Source organism: Misgurnus anguillicaudatus, chromosome 18 (genome assembly GCF_027580225.2).
Source record: "Misgurnus anguillicaudatus chromosome 18, ASM2758022v2, whole genome shotgun sequence".
NCBI classification, from domain to species: Eukaryota; Metazoa; Chordata; class Actinopteri; order Cypriniformes; family Cobitidae; genus Misgurnus; species Misgurnus anguillicaudatus.
Window position 1 is genome coordinate 1,426,687 of NC_073354.2, and position 22,089 is coordinate 1,448,775.

The window sequence follows — 22,089 nt, forward strand, 5'->3', positions numbered from 1 at the left end:
CTGAAAATGTGCTAGAGGACAAGGGACCTCTAGTCCGCATGTGGTCAGACGGCCTTGTAGCCGAGTACAGAAAAGCCTTACCATTCCTAGATCTAACTTGGTCAAACAAAACTCTCAGAAGTAACCTAGACAGTTTAGCTACATGGGAAAGAGATGCTGATGTTAAGGCAAAAGTAAGAGTAGCAACAGCTACATTTAACACAAGAAATCAAGAAAAGAAATGTCTTAGGAGGGACATCAAATGTCACTACTGCGGGAAGCAAGGGCATTATTTAAAAGAGTGTAGGAGAGGTAAAAAGATACTTGGAGAAATTAACAGTGTTTCTCAGCTCTTACAGTCCTTACAATACTGATGCAGCCCCTCTCCTCTACACCCAATCTGTGGGGCAACTTGCTAAGAGTCTAAACATTAAGGCTGTGAGAGCTTATTGCTGTATTGAAATTTACAAGGATGAAAGACTCCTATGTAAAGATTCATGCAACAAAAAGGTTGCTATTTTTCCTTTTATGTATAAGTGTGGCTGGGACTGCAATCGTGATTTAAACTGAAAATCACTTACCACCACCTCTTAAGAAGAATAGTTTACTCTCACAGCCCTAAATGGTCTTTAGCTACAGGTCAGTAATTTATACTGTCTTATGACGTCTACTATGTCTGATTTTTCTTAGAGGTTTTTAGGGATTTTTTTACAGTTAAAAAGGGGGATGAGCTCATTTACAATCTAAGATGTTGATAGCTTCCATGTTGACAGGGACAAACTAGGACACACAGACCAGTGAGGAGCCCAGGGAAGATCCGAATGCAATAGGCTTCGGGGGCCAACCCTGTGGTGAAGACTCTCTCATAGGCCTTACCCATTCCACTAGTCCATCCTTACCTCACTGTTCTTTAGGTGTCACTGGAATTAAGAAATAGGGAAAGAAGGAACAATAATACCAGACTCGGACTGAACAGTTTTTTTTTTACAACAAATACTGCTCTTTCGTCTTTTTTTTTCTTTCTTTCTTTGTGCAGATACCCCTTTGATGGCTGTCCCAAGACTCATACACCCCAACCTTCTTAAATGCATATGAAGGAACAACCTCTAAAGACAACGACACCCACTGCCAAGCCAACAGTCACGAAGAAAAAACAATACACAACGCAGAGAACCAAATACGGGAACTAAGTCATCTCTCAGCATGATCAAGCAAAATTACACCAGATGACTGAAGACAATTCTTTATGGTTTGGAAACCTTTTGGTAAATGTTTATTTGAACAAAACAACCCATGCCCATCACAGGGAGATGACAGTTCCAACCAAAAAAGACTATTACCCGTAAGAAATTCACGGACTCTAGCTGCATGTTTGTTTCTGTGTCAGCATGCAGTTTGTCACTACAGACAATCAACACAGAACAAGTGCCTGTAGCAATCACAGGTTACAAGAATGAACTTTTAAGTGTCTTAAATTGTATTTTGTGAGAGTTATTAGAAATCTCAAAGGGGGAACTGTAGGATTACAAATTTATGAAATGTTATATCTAGGTTCCAATGTAATAGTATATAAACATAGATGACTTCCTGCTTCGCTACTGTTCGGACGCTTTTTACTTGCGCTCTGTGTTTGCGCTTTTGCTTTTTCGCTTTTATCTTTTGATTTAACTACCAGCAGTTCAGCACAGTGCTCAAACTAAACAATTGGGCACTTACACTAAAACTACAAATTCCTGGAACTATATTTATATTTGGAATATTCAACAACTTGGGGAATTTGTCATAGCGGTCTACCAGTCTGCTATTGCTGGCAGCTGACAATCCAAAAACAGGACAACACAGCTGCCCACAATCAAACAGAAGAAAAGAAGAAAAAATGCCTTCTTTTGGATCTCAATCCACCTGCTGCTCAAACTGCCACAGACTTTTACAAAAGATTGCAGTTCTCGAAACAAAGTTACTTGTGGTGCTGCCGACCCTGCCAGAACATACAGCAGAGCATCACCGTGGTCCCTCTCAACATAAAGCTGGTGAGTCCTGTGAACTTAATGCTTTTAAACAGGTCATAGTGAGCTCAGAGAAACCTAAAGTAATTGAGGACACAAACCGATGGCATAAACAGGGTGCGAGACCCAAAAGTGCTCAAGACATTAGACTGTCACGAGTGTCACAAATTGCTGCATTAGCATCATCTACCCCAGATATGGGTACAACTCGAGTAGCCAACATTGGTATTCTACCACCCCCTGTACGGCTTGAAAATAGATTTGAAGCACTAATGAGTTTGGGTGAAGAATCCCCAAATGTTAATGGACACAGATCACATCAGCCAGTAGCTAACAGACCTAACAGACGCTCAATATCATACAGGCAGCGGCGCTCTGCTCAGACAGCAGCCGAGCCAAGCACGCTGATAGTGGGTGACAATATTATCAGAAACTTTGAAAGCAAGGCTACCCGTACATATTGTTTTCCTCGGGCAACGGTTTCTAATGTTAACAAGGAACTTTGCAACATTCTGATGAAACATAAGTCTGTCAGTCGGATTGTCGTACATGTGGGAAATAATGATATTCAGAAAGAGCAGTCTGAGCTCCTTAAGGGGGTTTCAATTAACTTTTTGAAACACTTGCAAGACTGAAAGTTCAATCTTTCATCAGTGGACCTCTCCCAGCCCGAGGAACAAATATGTTCTCTCAGCTACTAAGTTTAAATTCATGGCTGCAAAAAACATGCACCATGAGAGGACTGAATTACATTGACAATTTCAATATCTTCTGGAGTCAAAGGCAACTTTTTAACACAGATGGTATCCACCCAAACAAACTAGGTGCTAGGTTGCTTAAAGACAATATATTTTTCTCCATGCATCATCCATCAGCTGAGTGTGCCAGTCCACTACTGAACAGTGGAAATGACCACAGGATTTTACACCAGCACCTGGATGGACATTCAGATGACAAGGATAAAACTCTGCAGTCACAACAACTACTGTTCACAGACACAGCTCAGGCTGAGCTCTGCCCACAGACCTCGCTACGGACCTTTCTGTGGATAACACTCCCCCCCAGCCTTCAGGAACACCAGAATCACAGCTGATGTCGTCACACTCTCTCTCCCTCTCTCCAACATCACCACTTCTGTGTTTTTCAGAGAAAATGGAGGAACTGGTATTTGCTGGAACAAAGCTCTCCCACTCTATTGCTGCGAGTACCCAAATATCAATCAAGAAACGGCGGGCTCCTCAACCACCAAAGCCTTCGGGCCCAGCCCGCCCTCCCCATCCATCTGAGAGAGCACTCTGATCTCTGCCTCAACGTCAGGGATCACACCAGCCCTCATCTGCAAACAGCACTGGTAACTGATATGTGTTGGGTTCCCGCTACGTCAGCAGTAACAATCATAAATATTTTAAGACCAAGTGGGCACCCGATGTCCCTTTAGCTTTCCCTATCTCTGTCCTTATGTGTGATAGAAGGACGAAGGCCTTCTCCAGCCGCACAGCAATTCTATCTAATCTTCTGCCTATTATACGTCATTCTGAGATTGATACAGTGCCAAAACCAGTAACTGTTAAGTTAGCACTTCTGAACATCCGTTCACTAAAGAACAAATCCTTTTTAGTTAATGATCTTATCACCACTAACAACCTGGGGCCGGTTCCCCGATAACGTTCACTCTTAGCGCGCTAAGAAGACTCAAAAAGATATATCTTACCAAAGTTGTTTATGTTCCTTAGTGTGTTCCCCGAAGCGTCTCTTAGGAAGCTTCTTAACACGCTGCCTCTAAGTTCAACGTAACAGTGGCGCTGTCCCAAGTGAAGGTGCTGAATTATTTGCGATCGATCGCTCAGGGATCGATTTTCCACTTCAAGCGAAAGTGCATTACGGCGTTAAGAAAGACAACACGCTCTATAAAAAACTTACGTGTTTGACATCATTTGAAACTCTGAAGGTCCTCTTTAATTAGTGTACATTCACAATAACAAGAGATCTTTGTGTTTTTGTCAAATGAAGAAAATAAACAGGGTGCGCATTTAGACATTTCTGTCTCCGCCAGCTGTCTCTCAAATCACGTTACAAAAATCAGTTGAAACTCCGCGAATACTCGTCACACAAACATGATACACATATCCAAAGAAAGCCTGAAATGTCTACTTTTAAACAAGCTAATTATAATCAAAAACAAATATTTCCTGTTTATATAATCTGCATTGAAGTAAAGAGAGTACCGTTTTTCCTGGCTGAGCTCATTATCTCTAATGCGGTCATGCCCTCAGGCTGTTGACATGGTAATGAAGAGACGAGCAGTTCCAACAATAATAAACAAAGCATAAAGTTTTATCAGATTTAAAGACTTTACCACATGTTTGGATTATAAACTTTATACACACACGTGAGGAATATCTTCATTTATGTCTGGACATTGCGGAAGAGAAGCGTTTCCAAAGAACTTTCCTAAGTTTGTTACCTAAGAAGAAGAACAATGGAAGACGCAATGGAGAAGGATATATTCCTGAAGAAACTGTAAGTCATTTGTCTTCATTTATATTTGCTATCATGTAATATGTTATGGCTTGTGCAGTTCAGCCTACATAAGCAACCTCAGCAGACCGGATTTAAAAACTTTCGCATTGTTTACAAACGAGGGCGCGTGATTTCACGTAATGGCGGATTTCATTGATACATACTGTACAGACAGTGTTAGACACAGTTATTCACTTTCGTATCCTTCATGGCAACTTTGAGTAATGCTGCACTGCTGTATCTTTTAAGTGTGTGCTGTAATATGATTCCTTGTTTACATGCTTATTTACAAACGAGTAAGCGTGATAACGTAATGGCGGATTTCATTGTTACATGCTGTACAGTGTTAGACACAGTTATTCACTTTCGTATCCTTCATGGCAGCTTTGAGTAATGCTGCACTGGGGGATCTGTTGTAATATGATATTGTTTACATGCAACGCATTCCATACATTGCGCTTTACACGCAACACCATTTTATTATGAGCTCCGCGTTGTTTACACGGAGACCGAGCTCGCCCACATGGACGCCATATGCGATGTGTTTTTAAAGTTCATACTCGCTTACAGAAACGCGTTTAAAACAGAAGCTAGACGATAAGGGGATGGGCATCTTAAAACAGTCATCTGAAAACACTTTTTTATAAGTTTTGTGAACTTATATCAGTGACTTAAAATTTTAGCTTTTTTAAAAACCACGCATAAACCTTTTTCTCTCAAAAATACAAACATGTACATACATGTAGTTCATATAATATTTTAGCCCAGTTTGTGCTGAACACAGTGGTATGAGACACTTGCCATTATTATGTTTTAAAGCAACTGAAAAAAGACCAAATGTAAGAGCATGTCAAAACCTCTGACAGTGTCCCAAAATGGTCGGACCCCAGAGGGTTAATTATCAAATTGTCAGTAATACGGGTAGATGAACCTCGCTAATCATCTACCCTCCTTATCCCGTTGTGCCACTTGTGCCGCTTCTTGACATGGGTTTAACGACTTAAACGAGATATAATACACTTTCAGACCTGCCAACCCGTACGCATTTTGCGTAGCAGGTACTCATTTTGACCTCAATTTTTCGGTGGTACGATTTGTCACTCTAAACTACGCAAAAACCTGATGACGCCTCTGCTGCGCAAAGTACTCGAAACAAGCAACAGAAAAAATAAAAATATGTCCAATCATAGCACTGGGCTCATCCACCACATAGAAAGTGGGGATGATTGACAAGTCGTATGGCCAATCAGTAACAAGAGACTGCTATCGACGGAACCTTAAAATCCTGTGTGATCTCGGTCCTCCACCCGCTGTTTCTGACAATCTTTTTCAACGGAGAGTCAAGACATCTGACCCCCTAAGGTAAACTGGTCAGGGTGGATGTGCAAAGTTGAAATAATGATTTAGCTTAATCCTATGAAGTCGACGGTCTCGCGGGCTCGGTTTCATAACGTGCACTTGACTGCAAGATGCGCTAACATTACTTCTGATTTGTAAATTAGCATATTTTATAATTGAGCGCTTACGAAAAAGTACCATGATTTTACCATGGTGGAGAGCATGTAGTTTTAGTCAAATAAAAACGGAAAATTCACTATCAGTGAAGGGAATCCACCTGACACCCGAGTGAAGCGGATTAAATGCGCTCTACAATAACGCGCTCTTGATAATTATCAATAAAATAAAACGTCATATACAAACCACATCAAATAAAGTTTTATACATGGAGAATATCTCGTGTCTCGAGCACCCACGTGATAGGTGCCTATGCCGTTCTGTACTGTAAACAAAGCTACAAATTAAAGACAGACATACAGTAAACAACAGTGTCACAGTTATGGTTGAATTTAAAGCAGTGTTAAAATACTGTCTTAAAGGGATAGTTAACTTAAAAAATGTAATTCAGTCATAGTTTACATAACAGTACAAACTAGGGCTGTTGAAACGAATTTCAGTAATCGAATATAATTCGAATATTAAAAAAAATAATACTAATCGGAATGTTAAAACTACTATTCGAATGGGATTAAAAAAAATAGATTTTAAAATATTTTTTATGTGTTCACTATCTAACGCATTTATGCTGTTAAATACCGCTAGCTACCTCGACCCGCATTCCCATCGGCTAATTCATTTGAAACAAGACCGGCAGCAGGAGGTACGTGAGAAAGAGAAAGCGGAGCTGATAGCGATTGTGGAGGAAGGTTATGAGGAAGACGAGAACGGAGCAGCCAAGGTGAAGAGGACAGTGTCAGGAGAAAACCGCTCTCAGTCCTATGGAGGACCGTTTTGGGAATGTCTTTAATGCTAATTTGTTTGGATACGTTTGTCTTTTCGACCAGTGACAAAATACCTGTTCAAGATCACACTTCCTCTAAGGTGTGTTTAAATGAAAAAAGAATAGTGAAATTGGAGGCCAGGGGATGTGTGTGCTGTGTGTAAGTATTGTATAACTAATGATGCGATCTACGCAGCCCTCATACGTGAACAAAAAGAACTGCATTGATAATGAAATGTTTCATTAAAGTTGACAACTTTGTTAATTTTGTGTCTAAGCTTAATCATTAATTAGCAAGAAAGCTATCACCTGTTATTAAATAATTACATGTTTATTAGTAATACTGCAATGTCTTCTAGTGGACATAATTTAAAACAAGTCAACTATACGAGCTCATAGTGGCACTGGCAATGCATAAGCCCGTTTTTACAACGTGTGTAGATAGGTATAGTAAATATTAATAAGTCAAATTTGAGCATTAAATAATCGATTATAAATCGAATATTAAAATAAAATAATGAATGAAATTCGAATGGGATAATAGAGGAAGATTGACAGCCCTAGTACAAACCGTCCAAACCTTTGAGTTTCTTTATTGTGTGGAGCACAAGTTATTTTGAAAAGTGTTGGTAACCAAACAGTGTCTGGTTCCCACTGCTCTCCATTGTATTTTTTGCTAGTCAGGAAAAAACAAAAATTTTTTGTGTTTCACTCAAGAACGAAATCATGATGGTTTGGAACAATATGAGTAAATGATGTCATTTGTGGGTGAACTATCACCCACTATTTAACAGGAATATCACTTTAACAGTGTTTGTGCAGACATGCTAAACTTTTGAGAATAAAGTATTTAACATTAATAATGTTATTAATCACCATGTATGGGAAATTTGGTTAAACATGATTTTATTCACATTTATAATTATTTTTAAAGCAGATTATGCCTGGATGGAAAAAAAGTGAGTGCAATGTGCAGCATGTTACCTTGAAAGTTACCAAGAGGTGTGTGTGTGTGTGCGTGCGTCTGCGCGTGCATGTGTTAAATTATATGTTAAAAACCCGTGTTCTGTCATTTCGGCCGATGCTACTGTACTCAAAAAAAATTTCCAAGGTTGGCAGGTCTGCACTTTTATACTAATGGTAAGGTACTTAAAGGTGCAATTTGTAAGATATTTGCAGTAAAATGTCCAAAAACCACTAGGCCAGTGTTATATATTTGTCCAGCTGATTACTATCAATATCTGTAATGTTTTCAACTACTTGTAAATCGTGAGAAAATTTCCATTCAAAACATTGACACGGGGCAGTGCAGTCTCCTTCAATGACGTTAATATCCATGTGACCCTTTGTCACCGCCTTTACTGACGTAAACCACATGACCACACTGGTCGAGCTCGAAAAAATAAAATGGCGGCCAAGGAAGCGACTGGAGCACAAATTTAGTGTAAATAAACGTATATTTTCACATTTTACACATTTTAATTGCATTTCTAGCGAGAAATTAGTATTGTCGTTTTCAAATATGTGATTAGTTATCACAAAGGCGCTCTCTGTTCATATTTCAAACACGCTGCCTTTGAAGTGCGTCGGAAAGCCTTTCTCTGAGCGGCCTTCAGGCCTCCGAGACCGAAGTCATTTCCTCATGAGACAGCGAGGCAACAAGTCCTCACAGTCCTCACTGCCTTGAGTTTTCGGACGCAGCTAGTGTCGTGGACAATGCGGAACTATGCGCTTGCTTATGGACTTATGGATAACTCTTTACCGTCTGCCGCTGGTTGTGTCAGCTCCTGTTAGCGTACGGGCCAACCAAACGACCCAAGAAGAGTTTGGAACAAAACGAGAGAGGATCGATTTGTTGTTGCATTATTTGGATGGAGAGAGCTTCACGACAACATTTAACTATTTAACTTTCAATGCAAGCAAGTGTTACTTGGTGATTACCAGTCTTTTGAATATTTGTGTATTGCTCTAATGCATGGGTCTTCAACCGGGGGTCCGCGGCCCCCAGGGGGTCCGCGACGGAACTGCAGGGGGTCCGCCAAATGATGTTTAACCGCAAGCTATTTTTTGCTAAAAACGTAAAATATATGTACAAAAAACGTTACATGTCCCCTTTAAGTTGTGCACGTGCGTGGCCGCGAAGGCGCGCATTCATTTTACAAGCGGACCAAAATAAAATATCTGAAGATTATAAATGTACACTCATGTACTACTATAAATGTACTACTGCAGTAGTGACAGAAAACGCATCATAAAACAGGTAAACCTTATAGGCATGTGTGTCTTTCTTTCAGAAAGTTATTTTAGGATCAGTGCGCGACATTGTCTCATCTAAGTTATATTTCTGAACGTGGACGTCTGTTTCACGCGGTTCAGATTTAAAGCGCTAACTCAAAAGGCAAATGACGCCAGACCGCGTCTGCATTATAAACTTTGATTTAAAAATGTATGAAACGCGCACAGTGATGGTGCTTTGTGCAAGATTTATAGTCAGGTTGAAATCCGCCTTTCAAAAAGTTGCCCCAAAGAGATGCGCGCGACTCGATGCATGTTTTCTCCTGAGTCTGATATGAAGCTATGCAGAACATAAACCTGCGTTACTCAAACTCGTGACAATGACGATACACGAGAAAGGCAACAAACCTCTGAATTATAAAGTAGCACAACCTTTATCCCCACCAGAATAGAGTCTCTTTGTGCCATTCACCATGATCAGTCTTCTTTATAAACTGAAAGCACAGGTTCAGGTAAATTCACAGTAAAATGAAAATCTATTACACTGCAAATACCTTAAAATAATATTATATTATTTTTATTATATTCATATTCATATTATATTCATATAAAAACTAAATCTACTTTAACAAAAAAATTATGCATGTACAACAAGAGCATAATAGTGCCAATGTACTGTCTTAATATAGTATGGCTGTGTGACAATATGGTTTGTTTCTATTTATAAAACAGTTCCAGTCCTTGATTCTGATTGGTCAATAGTTGTACTTTACTCCACTTTGCGTTGTGCCTAATACGAAAAGACAGCCTCTCGTAGCTTACTGATTACTTAAATATATCAGTTTTACACATTTAGTATCAGGGGGTCCCTGCTCCATGCCTCTCTCATCTAAGGGGTCCCTGACCCAAAAAACGTTGAAGACCCCTGCTCTAAAAGGTACACCACGCATTCTGTTTACACTTATTTATAGACCTCCCAAATACACCTCAGCATTTGTTGATGAATTCACTGAACTTTTATCAACAATTTCCTCTGAATTTGATTATTTTGTTATTGCTGGCGATTTTAATATTCATATAGACATTGCAGAAAACAATACTGCAATTGAACTGTTAAATGTTTTAAACACTTTTGATCTGACCCAGCACGTGCAAGGTCCTACACACAATAGGGGACACACTCTTGATCTGCTCATTAGCAAGGGTCTAAACATTTCATCCACTGTAATCAAGGATGAAGCCCTATCTGACCATTTCTGTGTTTACTTTGATTTATTAATCTGTCCTGCCACGGATGCTAGATCTGTCTATGTCAAAAAAAGGTTCATAAATGAGAACACCAGTGAGGTATTTATGAATGCTATGTTGCCAAACATATCAGCAGACTCTGTTGATGTTCTCCTTGAAAACTTTAACATAAAAGTTAAAGATGCCATTGATTGTATAGCTCCAGTAAAGGTCAGGGTGATCACTGGCAGACGTAAAGCACCCTGGAGAAACACAACAGCAGTACAGCACATTAAAAAAACATGCAGAAAAGCTGAACGTATGTGGCGGAAAACAAAACTTGAAGTACATTATAGCATCTTTAAGGACAGTCTTCGTGCTTTCAATGTAGAACTAGGCACAGCTAGACAGACCTTTTCAAACATTATAAATAACAACATAAACAACACTCGCACTCTTTTTGCTACTGTAGAGAGACTGACAACCCCCCCAAATCAAGTTCCTAGTGAAATGCTCTCTGACAACAAATGCAATGAGTTTGCAACATTTTTCTCTGAGAAGATCAGTAATATCAGAATGGCGATCAATACGGCCTTATATTGTACTGTGGTCAGTCAGATATCATTGCAACAACCTCAGAAATTAGTAATTCTCTCATAATTTGACATAATTTATATAAAAACCTTGGAAGAAACAGTACAACATCTTAAAGCATCAACTTGCAGCCTTGACACGCTCCCCATATCTTTTCTCAAAAAGGTACTTAACTGCTTAGAAACTGACCTCTTAAAAACAGTAAATACTTCTCTGATCATAGGCACTTTTCCAGAGTCATTAAAAACAGCAGTTGTTAAGCCTCTCCTAAAAGAGAGTAACCTAGACAAAACCATACTTAGCAACTACAGACCAATCTCAAATCTTCCGTTTATAGGCAAGATCATTGAAAAGGTTGTTTTCAATCAGCTGAACAAATTCTTAAACTCAAATGGCTATCTGGACAATTTTCAATCTGGTTTCCATCAGCATCACAGCACAGAGACAGTGCTCATAAAGATAATAAATGATATTCGCTTAAACTTGATTCAGGTAAAATATCAGTGCTGGTGCTACTAGATCTTAGTGCTGCCTTTGACACAGTCACAGCATACTCTTACATAGACTGGAAAACTGGGTAGGGCTCTCTGGGATGGTCCTCAAATGGTTTAAATCATACCTACAAGGAAGAGGTTACTATGTGAACATAAGTAATCATAAATCTGAGTGGACATCCATGACTTGTGGAGTCCCACAGGGTTCAATTCTTGCACCGCTTCTGTTTAATTTGTATATGCTCCCACTTGGTCAAATAATGAAAAAGAACCAAATTGCTTACCACAGCTATTCAGATGACACCCAGATATACTTAGCCCTGTCACCCCATTAACATTTTAAACTGTTTTTATTAAAATCACATTTATTTTCTTTAATTGTTATTCTAAATTCTCATGTATCTTTGTTTTTATTGTGTATCTATTATGTTTACATTTTCTTTTTTCTCTTTTATATATTGTTTTCTCATTTCTTTTTAAAGCACTTTGAATGACCTCTGTGTATGAAATGTGCTATACAAATAAACTTGCCTTGCCTTGCCTAAACTGAAAAAGTGATGTACATTGTGTTTTACATCTTGAAGTAAAGATTATGACATTCTACAATCAAGTCAGGCAGCCCAGGTGGTTAAGACATTAATCTTTTGTCTTTATGCTCTTCCTGACCATTGGGTAGGGTACCAAGTTAAAGGTGATTGCTAAGCTCAAGGCACAACTGTGCCTTTGTCTCTATGCATTTGAAGATTTGGGCGATACTTTTACGATGATTGGATTAGCACCTATGCATTTGAATGACACTGTTATGCTGATGAGATCAGGGCTGAAGCAATTCCCGGTATCGGGCTGATTCCTTGACTGAATTTACATGCTTTGTTTTAAAGTTGAGTGTTTTGTATTCCATTTAGGGGACTGCCCCCTAAAATGTGTATAAATGCAATGTAGGGCTACTGTAAGTCAGACTTGGTGACTGCAGCGCCCCGAGCTCTATGCTCTGATTTGAAGATCGCTTTCTGCAATAAAGCCTACTGCTCGAGGAAATCCAAGTCTCCTGGTCTTTGCTAAAAAGGTTTACAACATGTGCAACACAACTAACTATGTTAACATCTAAAAAAAATGTTGGTTAGTGTTTCATGACACTTTAAGAATAAGTAAGAAAGTACTAGACGTTTAGTTTGCGTAAATATTACATTTAAAACAAAAACTTATGATATTATGCTTTGGAATTAATGTTTTTCAAAGAAAAACATTGATAAATACAAATATTTAAAAATGCACTTAAATAGAAAGTAAATAATACTTTACTGCTGTCTAACTCTGGAAAGAGTCTGAAATTGCACAAGGCTCACACACACAGAAACAGTCCACCACTGATGTACTGTCATAGCAGAACTCCACTGTTTATATGTCATATTATAGAGCAGTGGTTCTCAAACTGGGGTCCGGGGCCCCCAGGGGGGCCGCGAGATGGTGCCAGGGGGCCCCAGTTTTATGACATTTTATAAAATGCATTCATTTATCATGAATTCTGTGTAATTAAACCTAAAAAAATAAGGCTACTAACCAACAGCACTACTTTGTATAACTTAATATGTTTTGTTTAATTAAAATGTTAAAATTTAGAACAGATTTTGTCATACATTTTCTTTAGGGGGGCCGCGAAGGAATGCTCCGTACACAAGGGGGGCCGCACGCAGAAAAAGTTTGAGAACCACTGTTTTAGAGGAATCTCAGGTCCCTGCTGCATTCCAAATGAGCTGTCAGGACAATTGGGCTTTGAAGTTTTCTCTTCACTCAAAAGTCATATTGGCACTCTTGTGAATTTCTCTCAAGGTCTCTCCTGTCAACAGGGCAAAATTCTTAAAAATTAAAGGTTATATTGGGCCGGAGCGCAGCTTCGCCTCCTCGGGCCACAACACACCCTGCCAGAGCACAGCTCCATCTCCTTCAGCACCAGGAATTCAATTGGGATGGGGACCACCGGGGCTAAGCCCTGGCACATAGGTCTCGCTCTTCTCCGCGCCAGTGTACGCGCTGCGCTAATGCGTGTGAACTAACACAAAGCGAATAATGACGTTTTCATTCATAGGCTTCACACTGGTGCATGCGGGCACCCTCGACAAAAACGGATGTGCTCAGTGCACCATGTGCTGTAATCTACATGGGTATGCAGTCGGTAGCACTTTATTTTACAGTATGTGTACTTACAGTGTACATATATGGTAAATAAGTTGTACTTACCGACAAATGTGTGGTACTTACTTTTAGGTATCTACATGGTAATTAATTGGTATCATTACTGTACTAACCAGTAGTACATACTTGGTAGTAATTATGTAACTCTAGATAAGTACTGGGTAATAACAGATACATACTTATAGTGTAGGTATACTGTAACTAACGAGAAACACTACTGTACTTACAAATGAATGTACAATATAAGTATTTAGTATTTACATGCAAGTTAGGGTAAATTGCAGGTATTTATAGTGTACATATATGATAACTAATATCAAACACTACTGTACTTACAAATTGTATATACATGATAAGTGTGTGGTACCTGTAGGTCATAAATTAATGACCGGCACATATGGTGTATGTATACTGTAACTAACAAGAAACAATACTGTACTTACAAATTGTACATACACGATAAGTGTGTGGTACCTGCAGGTAAGTGTAAGTTATACTTATACCATACATATATGATAACTAAGAACAAACATTACTGATGTGCCATTTTGGTACTCAGTATATTTGTCCTTTAAACCAAGCATTAAATAACCGTACTACTGGGTACATTCACTAGTACATCCATGGTAACTACATGGAAACAGGACTGTAAAATAAAGTGTTGCTTTTTACACAGTTATTATATAGGACCTACCACCTAAGATATAGCATCATATACATGACACTGTTAGGCAAACCCAACCATTGACTATCATACGCATTAACTACTGGGTACATTCACTAGTACATCCATGGTAACTACATGGAAACAGGACTGTAAAATAAAGTGTTGCTTTTTACACAGTTATTATATAGGACCTACCACCTAAGATATAGCATCATATACATGACACTGTCCAGCAAACCCAACCATTGACTATCCTACGCATTAACTACTGGGTACATTCACTAGTACGTCCATGGTAACTACATGGAAACAGGACTGTAAAATAAAGTGTTGCTTTTTACACAGTTATTATATAAGACCTACCACCTAAGATATAGCATCATATACATGACACTGTTAGGCTAACCCAACCATTGACTATCATACGCATTAACTACTGGGTACATTCACTAGTACGTCCATGGTAACTACATGGAAACAGGACTGTAAAATAAAGTGTTGCTTTTTACACAGTTATTATATAGGACCTACCACCTAAGATATAGCATCATATACATGACACAGTTAGGCAAACCCAACAATTGACTATCATACGCATTAACTACTGGGTACATTCACTAGTATGTCCATGGTAACTACATGGAAACAGGACTGTAAAATAAAGTGTTGCTTTTTACTCGGTCATTACACAGTAAGACCATAAAATAAGAGTCATAATACACTACTTTTGAAGTGCCGCAAAACATTTACTTATTTATTTCTTAACGATCTTGTCTTCTTTGTTGAATTTTGTTGAACACTGAATTTTGAAACAGCAATGACATACTGTTTTTTTTTACTTTTTCCAACATATTGAACATTCAGATTTTTTTAACAATTAACAGCCTTAACCTGAGAACAACGATATTAAGAAAAATACTATTTAACCATCATAAAAAATGCAGAAATGTTATTTTGAGAACAGCTTATTATACTACTGGGTCAATTAATTGTCTTCCTTTCTAAATTTGTACCTAATTGGCAGGAGTTCACGTTTACGTTTCATTTCATTGATTTTATTAATGACTTCTGGGTTTGTATCCATGTATTCCTTGCACTCCTTCGCATATTTCTGTAGAGTTCCACCCTGAAATTCAGGAATGTGGAGTTCAGGAGTAGCAATAATCTGCAACTCTGCAATAATGGCTGTAAGTGCGATGGTATTCCGATCAACATTGTGTTGCTTGCAGCTGTGGGAGACACTTCTGGTCTTCATGAAGCTTTTCAGAATGGCCTTGTAACGTTGCAAAACATCATCAGGTGTTTGAACTGAAAAAAAAGTATGTAACATTATGTCATTGTAGGACTAATACTTATCTAATGCATTAAGATGTAGTTCCACCTTTGACCACTAAGGGGTGAAAAGGTATAATTAATTTATGTAAGCAATAAGTAATGGCTGAAGGGTGTATTAGGCACGAAGCGAAGCGGAGCAGGCGTTACTTATTCAGGATACAACACTTGCCTTGAGTACCTTATTGCTTTTATAAAACGGTTACCACACTATATAAAAGTAACAAAAAAATGTATTAGTGCAACTTTCATGAAGTTAGATCAATACAATCAAACAAACCGTTCTGAAACTGATACGTGTGGTTGCTAAGGGTGTTGCTAAGGGTGCAGTGATTAATAGAACCGTTGGGCGAAGCGGTCCTAGCCCTGTTTTATTGTGAATATCAGAATCAAGGATTGGAACTAACTGTTTTATAAACATTAATGCATGTGTGAAAGACTTAAAGCGATAGTTCACCCAAAAATTAAAATTATGTCATTAATGCCTTTGGAAACACAGTTTAAGATCAAGAGCTTTCTGACCGTCCATTGAATATGTATGTACATTATACTGTCCATGTCCAGAAAGGTAATAAAAACATCATCAAAGTAGTCCATGTGACATCAGTGGGTCAGTTGGAATGTGTTGAAGCATCGAAAATACATTTTGATCCAAAAATTGATACAAAAATTACGACTTTATTCAGCATTGTCTTCTCTTTCGGGTCTGTTGTTAATACGCGTTCACCACACTGCAGTGATGCTGTTGACGTACGACGCTGCTGACGTGTTATCTGGTGCACCCAAGCTTCGTTTACAGTCTGATGGATTAGGACATCCGTGACATGCACATTTACGCACCATTTAAAAAATATAGCAATACCAAAACACAAACAATTTTGTACAGCTTGAATACAGCGTGCGTCTCCATCAAACTCTAAACGAAGCTCGGGCGCACCAGATAACACATCAGCAGCGTCACTGCTGTGTCATGCATGCGGATTCAAAACAGACCGGAAGAGAATACAATGGTCTTACGGGTTTGAAACAACATGAGGGTGAGTCATTAATGACATAATTTTAATTTTTGGTTGAACTAACCCTTCAAGATGTGTAATTTCACATCTTTTTTATAACCCCTTTTAATATTTTATTTTAATTTCTTTACTTTTTATATTTTTATTTTTTGTGACTTTAGGTAAAAACAAAATAAGAATTTTATTGTACCAAGGTACAAATCACAGTAACAATCTAGAATCTTTAATGAATGGATATAGCTAGCTCAGTACAATAAACTGGGAAATAAGAAAGTATTTAAACTGTACGATAGGTTTGGTCTTTGTACTTACCTCTTCGAATGGCGGCATGTTTTTCCTCCCTGACTTTGTGCTTTCTCTTTTGTTTTCTTTTTGGAGGCTTGTCAGATGAATCCGATGTGTCTGAGAATGTTGAACTCTCTCCAGATTCTGACTCAGAAGAAGCATCATTTTGCATCTTCTCTTTCTGTCCTAAGAACATTTGTACAAAAAGACATCTAACATTTGCTACAGTAAAATATCATTTTCTTGAGTTTCCTAAAATTGTAGATGTTATGAATGATATGCTTTATTGTTTTATTACATCAAATCTCCATTTTTGTTTTTATTGAGTTCGTATAACTAACAACTAGATTCCATGTGCTTCTTATCAGATTAAAAAAAAAATAGTCAGATATGTCAAGGAAATAAGATTTCCGTGAATAAACACTTACTTGGTTGTCTGTTTTTAAGATCACATTTTAATTGCTCCCGAAGGAAGTCTCGCTCCTCTTTCAAAAGTTTATTTTCCTCTTTTAGGTTTTCAATTGTTGAAACTGCAGTTGGCGCAACTTGTGGGGGCACAGAGACAGGGGGAGGCACAGAGAGAGATGTACCTGCTGTAAATTTACAGTAATAAAAAATATTTATCAGTTAATTCTGGAGATTTCAATTAAGTTTAAAAGATGTGTATTTCTATTATATATCTGCATATAATCTGCATTAGTGCTTTTAGCTTTGAGTTTATATTAATATATACCCCTAATTTTAGGTTGGGCTATAGCAAATTATAAAAAGAGGCTTGTTTTTATATATTTAAATTGTCTGGATAAAACCTTCCTCACCTTCATCAACAACTTGCTTTCTCCCTCGCTTTGTGTTCTGCATATTTTGCATATTAAAAACATTAACATTTTAAGTATCAATTCACAACTGCAACTGTAACCATTGCACGTAACATATAATAACATCAGGTCAAAACAGTTTCCACATGGATGGTAATATGACACTTAAGGGCATCTTTATATTAAATTATACTTTGAGCATCATTAAATGTATTAATTTGTTGTATGTTTATGGTAGCTCATTAACTGATAATAAGGTGTCTCATTAAACATAACGTCTTATGCAAAGTGCATCAAGCTATTCAGCCAGTACATTCATTCGTTTGTGTAAACTAAAGTTAGATGCCGAGATATGCATCCCTTTAGGTCTCTCTAAAAAAATAAATCGATGGACTGATATGATATTGTATATCATTTGCGGGTTGAGGGAGCCATTATTTCGCGAGATCTGTAAAGTTACTTGGTAGTTAAAGGCTTAACAATTTAACAGCGTCCATCTCCGCGTATATAAGTTATTGTTGTTGTGTTCATATATAACTTACCTTAAAGGCGGAGTCCACGATGTTTGAAAAACGGTTTCGAGAAGGAAACGGGCCGACTACCAAAACACACTTATAGCCAATCAAATCAAATCAAAAGCCGGGTTGCGTATGTGTGGGGCGGGTCTATCAACAGAAGGTCCAGATTCTATTGGGGTACGGGCGTGTTTGTTTGGGTGATTTTAAATATCAACATTGGCTTTCAAACATCATGGACTCCGCCTTTAACACGGATGAAGACCAGGGCGATGACTGATAGTTACGACGAACACGGGTGATGACCTGTACAGTGACGACTGATTGTTCCGAACTTCCGATGTCGTAAGCAATTCAGTCCCCCCGAGCAATTCGGTCTCCCCTAGGACCCCGCGCGACTCCATTGGCTGAAAAAACTCCTCGTGGGTAGTTTTCTTAGCGCCTTATTACAATTCCTTCAAAATCGCGTTATGATTTATGTAGTTAGAACGTTGTTAAAATTACAATTGATGTCTTTTAAATGATATGTTTCATATAGTAGTATATAAATGAGGCTATAGGTGGGAGATCTGATCTACACATTGCTTGTGTCATTTTATTATTTAGATTATTATACTGTACCATTTCCACTTTTGACTGTCTACATACAATTACTTACTCATTAATTACTTATACAAAACATGATTACTACATAGTTGAATCACACATTTAAATCATAATTATAAGCCATGATTACTACACTTTTACTATTAAAAATATATATTCCGTAAGGTATTTTAATAATTTACAAAAAATAAAAGTATTGTTTTTGCAAAGCAGATGATGACACAAAAGTACTGACGTTTCTGCAACATGAATATTAGTTTATTATATGGTTTTTTAGTTAACTTTTATTTTTTAAAAATGTAATGTTTCTATTTTGTACAACATAATTAGCTCACTAGCCGCGTATGCAGACGAGATATTGCAATGACACATTTTTGAGCAGGCATTAGTGTAGATACCAATCGGGGTCCTAGGGGAGACCGAATTGCTCGGGGGGACTGGATTGCTCATGACACCGATGATTCTGGAAGTGCGGGAACAGGAAGTTCATGTCTCGCGCTCAAAACATCCAATCAGTGATCATATTACTATTTTGGCTGCTTTGCGGTGTTTTAGAGGTCGATGATCTCTCTGTTTTCAGAGATTAATTCAAAATGAGTCTTGTCAGATCTTTATTACGGAGGATATACGGAAGACGTAAATCACTCATTAAATGGCTTCAGAAACACAGGCTCCTGCTCAGAAAAAAGAAATGTAGGTTATGCAGAAAGACGATGAGTCTTCAAAAAAGTACCACAACAAAAGATGGATATCGATGGTAAGCACTGTCTTTTGTAGGACAGGCAAAATTAGATTTTAATGTTAACTAGATGAGGTAAAAGTTTGTGAACAAAATTTATGTTGGCTTGAGAAAGCCTAGTCTTAAAGTTCAAAATATAAAGTACTAATTTTATTTTTTACATCAACATTACAGGATATGTAGACGAAATCGCCACAAGGACGTGTCTCTCTCCATACGTCATGGCTCTGTTTTTAGCAAAAGTCATGTTTCTCTTGCTTCCTATATGAAGTTCATTCACAGGTAACGTTAGATAGTCCAAGTTCTATACTCTAAGATTTAAATTAATGAATTCAGGGTGTTTAAAGTCTTTATGTGTTAACATATTACATTATTACAAATTACATTACATGTTTAATAATTATATATATTAGTAAAAGCCCTGAGGCTGTGCCATTTTAAAATCTGTCACATGTGTTAATGTGTTATGTATATTGTTAAACATTTGTTAACAATAGTTAATGTGTATCAATAAAATACATTCTAGGTATTGTGTGCTGTTTGTGTATATGCATTAATCTTGTTTTTTTTTTTTATTAAGTAGTTTGCTAGTTGAAAGTAGGGATGCACCGAATCCAGGATTCGGATTCGGCCGAATACTGGGCTCTTTGACGGGGTTCGGGTTCGGCCGAATCCTAGATTTTTTTTCCACTGAACCGAACCCTAGGCTTGCGCTATGCTGGTCGACGTCACGCGGCCGTTGATTACACACATCGGGTGCTGACGTGGAGATGAGCTTTTTCTTTCGGTGAGCCTTAGGGGCTGGACACACCAAAACTTTTAAACACGGCTGAAAACGCCTTGAGGACGCCAAATGCCAGCTGTTTTTCAGCCGAGCGCTTGGTAGCTGTGACGCTTCAGCTGTGAGCCGGTTGGTTGCTGTGCTAATGTCCCGCCCCTCCTCCACTGTAATTGGACGGCCGTGTGAAAACTGACATTGACGAGCGGAGCTTCTCACTCAAAGTTAAATATAGTTTTCAGCGCGGAGCTGCTTGCTTATTGGAAAAACGAGTGTGTCGCAAGCATCGCTTTCATTATGCATAGGCTTATGGTAATTGTCAAAATAGTTTTTCCAACTTCATCCTGGCATAATGTACAGTTAAAATAAAATAAAATGAAAAAATACATTACTGTGGACGTTGTTTACTTCATTAATGTGTTTTACTGTGTTAATGGAATAAGGATGCGAGTAGGATTCGGTATTCGGTTTCGGATTCGGCCGAATCTTAAACGGTGGATTCGGGATTCGGCCGAACCTAAAAAATCTGGATTGCTGCATCCCTTGTTGAAAGTATGACAAATATTCTTCTTGTTGTGTATACTGCATGCATGTAATCTAATTGTTAACACTCTGCTTCAGATTTGCTCAAGGATTACGTCTCCGTCAGGTGGATATGCTTGAGGAGGGTCTGTGTGACAGTAGTGCAACATTTACAAAAATGACCAAAAAACTCAAGGCAGTATGTGTTAAATCAATCAAAAAAATGGAAAGAGAGCGGAGGATCAGAATAGGTGGAGCAAGAGCATTTGTGGTCCTGGATGAAAGCAAGTTTTGCCACAAACGGAAGGTATTTGTGTGTATTGTAAAAAAGTTTGAATACTTTTAAAAAATGAATGCAATTGGTAACAGTAAGATACATAAAGACTAGTTTTATCCTTCTCTTATATTTAGTATGCACGTGGGCGTTTTGGCAACACGTGGCGAAGAAAAGCATGGGTTTTCGGTATGATTGAAGTCAAAAGAAACGAAGAACAGCAAGAAAATTAATTCCCATTATTAGGAAGCACGTGCGTCAAGGTAGCACTCTGATCAGTGATGACTGGCCAGCTTATAGAAAACTTGCTCATCATGGCTTTATTCATTATCAGGTCAATCACAGTCGTTTTTTTGTACATCCACAAACAGGAGCTCATACGCAACATATAGAACGTGCATGGAGAACCTACAAAAATGAGGTATTCCGTTACAGGGGGAACATGACTCTACAAACACTGAAAGATCAACTAGCCTTCATTGAATGGCAATATTGGAGGGGAAAACTACATCCCAGAGGTATTCTTGGATGTTTGCTTGAGGACATTGCTGCTATATACAGGGTGTAGCACAATGACTTTACTAACTCTACAGGAATATGTGGATACAAACCCAGAAGTCATAAATAAAGTCACTGAACTAAAACGTAAGACAATTATTTGACCCAATAGTATGAGCTGTTGCCAAAATAAAATTTCTGCAGTTTTCAAGATGGTAAAATAGTATTTTTGCAAAATCTTTGTTCTCAGGTTAAGACTGTTAAAAAAATGGGAATGTTCAACATGTTAAAAAAAATAACAGAATGTCATTGCTGTTTCTAAATGCATTGTTCAACAAAATTCAACAAAAAAGACAAAATCTTTAAGAACTAAATAAGTAAATGTTTTGCTGCACTTCAAAAGTATTGTACAATGACTCTAATTTTATGGTCTTACTAGTTAATATAACTAACAGTTGCATATGTATATGTATACTATGCTATCGTGTTACAACTAAAGTAAAAAGCAACACT

General features: G+C 38.0%; 1 protein-coding gene and 1 long non-coding RNA gene across 3 annotated transcripts; one reads left to right on the forward strand and one right to left on the reverse strand.

Moving 5' to 3' along the window:
• Nucleotides 1–14,847: 14,847 nt before the first annotated feature.
• Nucleotides 14,848–17,426, reverse strand: LOC141350309 (uncharacterized; the record flags this gene model as incomplete). Its single annotated transcript, XM_073855409.1, has 3 exons — nucleotides 14,848–15,501; nucleotides 16,854–17,012; nucleotides 17,255–17,426. Coding segments are annotated over 3 exons (654 nt in total), but the record flags the coding sequence as incomplete, so codon positions are not given.
• A 999-nt stretch (nucleotides 17,427–18,425) lies between these two features.
• LOC141350402 (uncharacterized) lies at nucleotides 18,426–21,934 on the forward strand. Of its 2 annotated transcripts, XR_012358501.1 has the most exons (4): nucleotides 18,430–19,522; nucleotides 19,679–19,786; nucleotides 20,904–21,111; nucleotides 21,216–21,934. It is a non-coding gene; the product is annotated as an uncharacterized lncRNA (long non-coding RNA). The 2 variants fall into 2 exon arrangements; XR_012358500.1 differs by having other exon boundaries at nucleotides 18,426–19,786.
• The last annotated feature ends 155 nt before the right edge of the window (nucleotides 21,935–22,089 follow it).